Source organism: Salminus brasiliensis, chromosome 6, assembly GCF_030463535.1.
Source record: "Salminus brasiliensis chromosome 6, fSalBra1.hap2, whole genome shotgun sequence".
Taxonomy (NCBI): Eukaryota; Metazoa; Chordata; class Actinopteri; order Characiformes; family Bryconidae; genus Salminus; species Salminus brasiliensis.
The window spans coordinates 31987171-31995747 of NC_132883.1; the positions used below are offsets into that span (position 1 = coordinate 31987171).

At 41.6% G+C, this 8577-nt stretch overlaps 1 protein-coding gene across 1 annotated transcript; it reads left to right on the top strand.

Annotated features, from left to right (window-relative positions):
* The first annotated feature begins 3872 nt into the window (after positions 1–3872).
* LOC140556902 (uncharacterized) lies at positions 3873–5774 on the top strand. Its single transcript, XM_072681010.1, has 3 exons — positions 3873–4593; positions 4729–5011; positions 5098–5774. The coding sequence occupies exons 1-3, from the start codon at positions 4361–4363 to the stop codon at positions 5764–5766; spliced, it is 1185 nt and encodes a 394-aa protein (XP_072537111.1). The 5' UTR covers positions 3873–4360; the 3' UTR covers positions 5767–5774.
* Positions 5775–8577: the final 2803 nt, after the last annotated feature.

Genomic DNA, 8577 nt, shown 5'->3' on the forward strand with positions numbered 1-8577 from the left:
TTCTTGGTGAGTAAACGCCATTTCGAATCTGAGAGAAATTCTGGTTTCCTAAGACAGAGGAGTCAGTAATTGTTAGCCTCTCTGAAAGAAGAGAAGTTATCTGTTTGTCACTGATAAAAACCTAGTGTTTTGTGGCTGTTATCCTCTCTGTTTATGAGGAAAGTTTTGTTGTTTGTCACTGACAAAAACCTAGTGTTTTGTGGCTGTTATCCTCTCTAAAGAAGAGAAGTTTGTTTTGTTACTGTTAAACGTAACGTTTGTAACCGGAATCCTCTCTGAATGGAGAGAGGTCTGTTTGTTACTGATGAGTTGTGTTTTTGTTCTTCTGTAGTTTAGTTAATAAGAAGAAAACTTGGTTTTGTTCTCCCGTTTCCTCATCATGTCCAGAAAAGGCCAACATACTCAGAATCTTGGTAAAGACTCTTAACTATAAAAGCAGCACCTTAGTTAAGGGAGGGACTGAAATGCCTCAGTGGACTGATTCTGATTTTGAAAAGGTAATCAATGGCATAGTGAAGAAACATATTAATGAGCAAAAGATAACTCAGTACTTTTCATCCAAAGGTTTCTCTGCTGATAGAGAATGGACTTTTGCTGAGTGTAAGGTAGCTTTAGGTTATGGCCTTAAGCATGACTCAGTGAAGAAGTGTCTTTTTGTAATTAAGCAATATTGGAAATGCAAGTTAAAGTCTATGGAAGATGAGTTAAAGGAAGCTCAGGGAAAGATCTTAGAACTAATTAGTGAATGCAGACGGCATAAAACAGCTACCATAAATGCCAAAAGTACATGTAAGACACTTTAGCAAAACCTGACAGAAGTAGAACAGCAGCATGCTAGTTGTAAAACTAAATCAAGGTGCCAGTGTCCTTCTGTTGCCCCTCCAGCAGGTCAGCCATGTTACACAGAGGATGGAGATTCTCAAGTAACAGTGAGGCTGTATCCTGAATTATCTGTAAACGACAAAGGCAATGAGACTGTTCATTCTGATTAATCAGAATCTTTATCTTCTGACAAGGGTTCTGAACATGCTAGTGCAAGGCGAGTTCATATGAGACCTGTAACCATTGTATCTTCTGAGGTAGATATTCATGCAAAATGCAGAGGTACTGAAACCAGAGTAGAAATTGGTCATGTTCCTTTAGATGCAGATACTTTGGACAAGTTGTCCAAGGAGTTTAAGCATCCAAGGAAAATGGGGCTTGATTTCATTGACCTCATGCATAAGAAAAGGAATCTCTACTCTCTGCACCCCAATGATGCTGTAGCTATAGCAAGCCAGGTACTTAACATTGCAGACAATAGACAGCTTGCTAAAAAGGTGTTGAATGCTATGGGTAACAATGGCCAGAACCTTGAAGGGGGATGGAAAGCTTTCAATGATTGGATTAGCTGTCAATGCCATAAAACAACTGACTGGGGACAGATAACCAAATGTAGACAAAGAAAGGGAGAATCTGCAGCAGGCTTCTGTGAGAGGTTTGAAAGAGTCTTTTTGCGTCACTCAGGTATTCATCAATACAATGGTGATAACATTGACATTGATAACTGATGGTCCCCATTTTGGACAGCTGGTTGAGCCACTACGGACAGATCTAAAACAAGCTCTGGTGACTGCTGTTCCAAATTGGCGGCAAAATAAGTGGAGTGACCTCAAGAATGATCCTCACTCCGCTAAGGATCCTCACACCGCTAACGAAATCCTCACACCGCTAACGAAATCCTCACACCGCTAACGCTTGTGGGAAATCCTTACTCCAGACCCGGTCCTTGGAGGAATCACTGTCTCCATGTTTAGCTTGTTCTTTCTGTTTTCTATCACTTTCTAGCGCTTTTCCTCGTAACTGCTTTTAGATTGTGTTTACAGTCCACAGGTTTATTAAAAAGCGGAGTACCCCACAACAACCTTATTTCGGTGCCTAAATCAGCTGAAAGCGGTAAGTTTGTATTTTATTATGGCTGTTTCTGGGCTTTTTGAGTGTGAGAAGTGTGGCATGTTTAGTCTAGACCCTTTTCCCACCGCTAGTGATAATGATAGTGTTTGCGCTAAATGTGAGTTAGTTAGCTCTCTGGTGGAAAAGGTGGACCAGTTAGAGGTGTGCATCATGGGGTTACTGAAGGATAGAGAGCAAGAGTCACTGGTAGCAGCCCCCGTTGCCTCAGGGAGAGCTAGCACCCCCCCCCACTCCGGCGTTAGAGCCCTCACAGCGGGGTGAATGGGTGACGTCTCGGCAGCATAGCCGGAAAGCTAAGGCTAATGCTAGCGCAAAGGCAGAAGCTAGCCCACCAGAACACCGCGCTCCCCCCCGATTCGCGTGTCAAACAGGTTTGCCCCGCTCAGCGAAACACCCGCTGAGGAGCCTGTTCAAAGAACTCTGGTAATAGGAGACTCTATTGTTCGACACGTGAAGATAGCTAGTCCTTTAGGGGCTCCAGCAGTGACTGTTAGCTGTTTACCGGGAGCCAGAGCGCCGGACATTAGCGGCAACCTTAAGCGGCTAGCAAACAGGAGATATTCGAGGATAGTGATTTATGTAGGGGCCAATGATATTCGTCTGCGGCAGTCAGAAGTTACAAAGGATAATATTAAAGAGGTGGTTAAACTGGCCCAGACGATGTCCGATGCCGTAATTTGCTCTGGTCCCATCCCAATGAGGCGCGGCGCTGAGTCCTACAGCCGACTCACAGCGCTGAACCGCTGGATGTCCAAGTGGTGTTCCGAAAATCATGTGGGCTTCATAGATAATTGGTTAAAGTTTGAGGGCAAGCCTGGTTTTTTAGGTAGGGATGGTGTCCACCCCACGCGGGAGGGTGCTGCCTTACTTTCGTGCAGCATAGCGCATAGTCTGCTAGTTAGTCGGCAGAGGAGTGTAAAAGCCTGCTGACAATCCAGAGCCGGGACCAGGCCACAGACAGACAGGCTAAACCGACCGTCTGCGAGCTGCTTTGAGGAGTCACCCAGGTTTCACTGTATTGAGACTGTGTCTGTGCCCCGAATTAAAGCCAAACAGAGAACATCTAGATCAGCTCGTCTTAATTTAATCAGTGTTAAAATTTCTCATTTCAACGATAACAGCAGCACCTCAGACCTAAAGCTCGGTCTACTTAACATTAGATCACTATCCTCAAAAGCAGTGATCGTAAATGAAATGATATGTGATCAGAAACTAGATGTTTTCTGCCTAACCGAAACCTGGATTAGACCTGATCAATATATAGCTCTAAATGAAGCCACCCCCACAGGCTATAAATATGTACATAGCCCTAGATTATCAGGCAGAGGAGGTGGAGTATGTATAATCTATCAGAATACACTAGAGATTATTCAAAAACACTAACACCTTCACCTCTTTTGAGCTTATCTACATTAATATATCAAATCCGGCCACAAATAAAAGTGTTTTCTCACTGATTAATATTTATAGGCCTCCAGGGCCCTACTCTGAATTTTTAAAAGAATTTAGTAATTTTGCTGCAGACTTGGCAGTGTGCAGCAACAAAGTTATAATAGTAGGAGATTTTAATATTCACTTTGAAAAAGCAGACGATCCATTAACAAAGGCGTTTGTATCAATTTTAGATTCTGTTGGCATTATACAAAACGTAACCGGATCCACACATTACTGTAATCATACCCTAGATTTAGTCCTGACCCTGGGTGTTAGCATTGCTCAGCTAAATATTCTACCTCAAAGCTCAGTAATATCAGACCATTATCTAATCTCCTTTGAGCTACATCTAAGGCAAAATGTTAATTCTTCTCCCCAACACTGCCTAAAGCGCACAATAACACCAATGACAGCTGTACAGTGACAGCTGTATTACTAAAAATCTCCCACCCCTATCGACCTTAGCTTACACTCCGTCAGACCAAACGGAGCTCGTTAAATTAACAAACGATCTAGAGAATATCCTTCGATCAACCTTAGACAAAGTAGCACCGTTCAAAAATAAAATGATGAGGCAAAAAAGGCTCGCACCGTGGTACAGTGATCATACTCGTACCTTACAGTTTTTCTCAATTGCTAAAACACTAAACCCGGTTGTCTGAACCAAATGCTCAGTGCCCTGAACCCATTTATTGAAATGGTCAATCTTTTGGCAGAACCTTAAGCACTTTTCACCTAGTTAGACACTTGCAACAACAACTTGCAAACATATTTTCACCCACTAAAACACATTTGGCACTCTGATGCACTTGGGCTGCATAATGTTAAGCACAGCTGGCAAAAGGGAAATTCAATGAAAGCACAGGTGTTTCAACTTAAACACTGCAACTCAAAATTGATAACACATGTGACTAATGAGGTGAAGACACCAATATAAGCCAGTCCATGGGGCCCTGTTTGTTGAAGTCTCACTATGGACAGAAACAATCAGAGAGGCAGAGTAAGAGTAAGAGGTGGAAGAGGTGGAAGAGGAGGAAGGGGAGGTATGAGACGAAGAACAAATATTTCAGATGAAATACGGGCAACTGTCATAGACCATGTTCTTGTCCACGGGTTGACAATGAGGGAAGCGGGACTTCGAGTTCAGCCCAACCTAAGCAGATTCACTGTGTCCACCATAGTCCGAAGATTCAGAGAAGAGAACAGGTAATTGCTTTTTTTCATTTTGTACATTTGTGCAGTATGACTCAATAAAAAGGTGTTTCATTACACTCATTTTCCAATATACTTGTAGGCCTCGTACTACATGTATTTTTTTGTAATTGCATGTTCTTTTTGTAGAATTACCAGATTGCCACATCAGGGAGGGAGGCCATCTATGTTGTCCCCACGCCAAGAGACCCTCATTGTTGACATGGTCCGTCAGAACAATTCAGTCAAACTCTGTGAAATACAGCAGAAGATCATTGACGACCATGTTAATTTTGAAGGCATCACCAGTATCAGCATTTCCACCATTGATCGTGTCCTAAAACACAACAGGATGCGGATGAAGCAACTGTACAGAGTACCCTTTGAGCGCAACTCAGAAAGGGTCAAGGAGCAAAGATTCCACTATGTACAGGTAGGTGTTCAATACTGCTGTCTACTCTACAGCATAAGGTTGTCTTATGCTGTACAGCTTACAAAGCTATATGTATTTTCCCATAGAGAGTGTTTCAACTGGATTCCTCAGAACAACCACATGAATATATTTATATGGATGAAGCTGGGTTCAATCTGACCAAAAGGAGGAGGAGAGGCCGGAATGTGATTGGCCAACGAGCCATTGTTACAGTTCCTGGCCAGCGTGGTGGCAATGTCACTTTATGTGCTGCAATCAGCAATCATGGTGTTCTCCACCATCATGCCATATTGGGGCCATACAACACTCAACACCTCCTGTCATTTTTAAGTGATCTTCGGGATATTGTGTTAGGGTTTCAGCAGCAGGATCATGAACAGACAGAGCATCCTGTCTATGTCATTGTGTGGGATAATGTGAGTTTTCACCATGCCGTGCAGGTCAGAGAGTGGTTCACTAGAAACCAAGAATTCCTGAATGTCTTCCTACCACCATACTCCCCTTTCCTCAATCCAACAGAGGAGTTCTTCTCTTCATGGCGCTGGAAGGTTTATGACCGACAACCCTACACCAGGGAAAATCTCTTGCAGGCCATGGAACTGGCCTGTAATGATATAGGTGTGGATGCATGCCAAGCGTGGATCCGGCACACTAGAAGTTATTACCCACGCTGCCTGGCAAGGGAGAATGTGGCCTGTGATGTAGATGAAGTCCTGTGGCCTGACCCAGCACATCGACATGATGTTATAGAGTAGATTTTGTATGCACTTTTGTTGTAAAGTTTATATATATATATATATATATATATATATATATATATATATATATATATATATATATATATATATATAAACTTTACAACAAAAGTATATATTATTTTAGGACTACACAGGCTAAACAAGAATTTTGTTTTGAAAATGCATTTTTGTGAACAATAAAGGTTATTTCTAAACACTTAATGATCTGGTCGTTTTGTTTTCCTTTTTTCTATGTTGTGTGTAATGACTGCTCAGTAGTGTTTTCATTTTGATTGACTCGGGGTCTGATCTGACAGCATTGTTTGCTTTTGAGCGCTGTTTGAACTGTTTTGAGGTGATAGTTTGGTTTTGCAGGAAGAGTCAGATGTTTTGTGAATGTAGTTTGAAAATTGAGTTTTGAATTTACAGTTTAGCGACATGGAGGGACAATTTCAAGAAATGTGTCTTAGCAATTGAGAAAAACTGTAAAACAAACAGTGCGGAAACTAGAGCGTAAATGGCGGACGACCAAACTAGAGGTGTTCAACTCTGCGTGGAAGGACAGCCTTAGTCAATATAGAAAGGCACTCATTAAAGCTCGCTCAGTGTATCTGGCCTCGCTGATCGAGAAAAAAAAAAACAATCCCAGAATTTTTTTTAATGAGATCTCTAAACTTACTAAAAGCCAGGCAGATACTCAACCCCAGATCCCAACATCTTTAACCAGTCACGTTTTTATGGACTATTTTAATAATAAAATAGAAAATATTAGACAACAAATCCAACCCTGCTTATTAAATCAAACATGGCCGTCACCTGATGCAGTTGCTTTAGAACATAACTTAGTTGTAGAACAAAGGCTGGAAGCCTTCTACCCACTTCCACAGCCTGAACTAGAAAAAATTATATCCTCAGCTAATTGTACAACATGTACACTCGACCCAATTCCCTCTAAATTGCTAAAAGAAATTCTCCCAATTATAATCGGACCTCTTTTAACAATTGTAAATTCATCCCTTAGCCTTGGGCATGTACCCCAAACCCTTAAAATAGCAGTTATAAAACCTTTAATCAAGAAACCAAATCTTGATCCTAGCGTATTATCTAATTATAGACCCATCTCAAACTTAACATTCGTATCTAAGATATTAGAAAAAGCTGTGGCCCAACAACTCTGCTTATACCTGAGTAAAAATTACATGTATGAGAAATTCCAGTCTGGATTTAGACTCAATCACAGCACAGAGACAGCCCTAGTGAAGATTACGAATGATCTCCTTCTTGCCTCTGATCAAGGCTACGTATCTTTATTAGTCCTACTAGACCTTAGTGCAGCCTTTGATACAATAGATCATTCTATATTACTAGAAAGATTAGAGAAAATGGTTGGAATCACAGGGACAGCCCTATCATGGTTCCAATCATATCTAACGGGACGCTTTCAATTTGTAAAGATAAAAGATTTATCTTCAAACTACGCAGAAGTAAGATATGGAGTTCCGCAAGGCTCAATTTTAGGACCGCTATTATTTACATTATACATGTTACCACTGGGCTCAGTTATAAGCAGACATGGCGTTAATTTCCATTTCTATGCAGATGACACACAGCTCTATATATCAGCCAAACCTGACGATAAATTTAGATTACAGAAAATGGAGGACTGTGTAAAGGATATAAAACTCTGGATAGCACATAACTTCCTTCTCCTCAACAGTGACAAAACCGAAGTTCTCCTTTTAGGTCCAAAAGACTCAAAGAAATAAACTATCAGACTAAATGTTAGACTTGGCTGATTCTTCCATCATTCCTGGTTTAGCAGCTAAAAATCTTGGCGTCACATTCGACTCAGATTTATCATTTGAGCAACATATAGCTAATATTAGTAGAACAGCCTTTATGCAGCTTAGGAACATCTCCAAACTAAGAAACTCCTTATCACTACAAGACGCAGAAAAGCTAGTACACGCTTTTATTACCTCAAGGCTAGATTATTGTAACGCACTACTGTCAGGTTGTTCCAGCAGGAACCTCAATAAACTTCAGCTGGTGCAAAATGCTGCAGCCAGGGTCCTTACTAAAACTAGAAAATTTGACCATATCAGTCCAGTTCTATCAGCACTTCATTGGCTCCCAGTTAAATTCCGTATCGAATACAAAATTCTTCTATTAACATATAAGGCCCTACATGGCCTCGCTCCTGAGTACCTGCAGGATCTTATAGTATATTACGAACCATCAAGACTACTTAGATCTCAGGGTGCTGGCCTCTTACTCGTTCCCAAAATTCAGAAAACCTCAGCAGGGGGAAGAGCCTTTTCTTATAAAGCCCCCCAGCTCTGGAATAACCTTCCAGATAATGTTCGGGACTCAGACACAGTCTCAATCTTTAAATCTAAGCTGAAAACTTATATGTTTAGTTTAGCTTTTGGTAATTAATGTTTCTTAGATAAGGACTGCAGGTCCAGGGGTTCGCGGACCCAGGCAATTGTAGTACACTGAGATGCTGGAGCTGTCGTCTCGCTGCTTACACGCGATCACTCAGGTTTGTTGACGGTGGAGCAGATAGATGCTGGTGTTCTCAGGGTACGCCCATGTCCGTGTTACCTTCTGGCTCTCTCCTTTTAATTATGCTGTGATAATCACACCTGCCGGAGTCGTCAGACACACCCAGATGCTGATTCTCAACATTCTCTGCACTCCATAAAATTTCTCTTAGAACTAACTTTTCTCTCTTTACCTTCTTCGAGTAAATGGCCACCCAGCCCGACCTGCAGGAAGATTGCCCGCTGAGGTCCCCTCTACCTGCATCTAATCATCTGCCACCTA

Bases quoted from the DNA above. Each gene is read 5' to 3' on its own strand.
- LOC140556902 (XM_072681010.1), top strand. From the start codon at position 4,361: ATGGACAGAAACAATCAGAGAGGCAGAGTAAGAGTAAGAGGTGGAAGA. The intron at 4,594-4,728 runs GTAATTGCTTTT...TTCTTTTTGTAG, and splicing joins AGATTCAGAGAAGAGAACAG to AATTACCAGATTGCCACATC. The intron at 5,012-5,097 runs GTAGGTGTTCAA...ATTTTCCCATAG, and splicing joins AAAGATTCCACTATGTACAG to AGAGTGTTTCAACTGGATTC.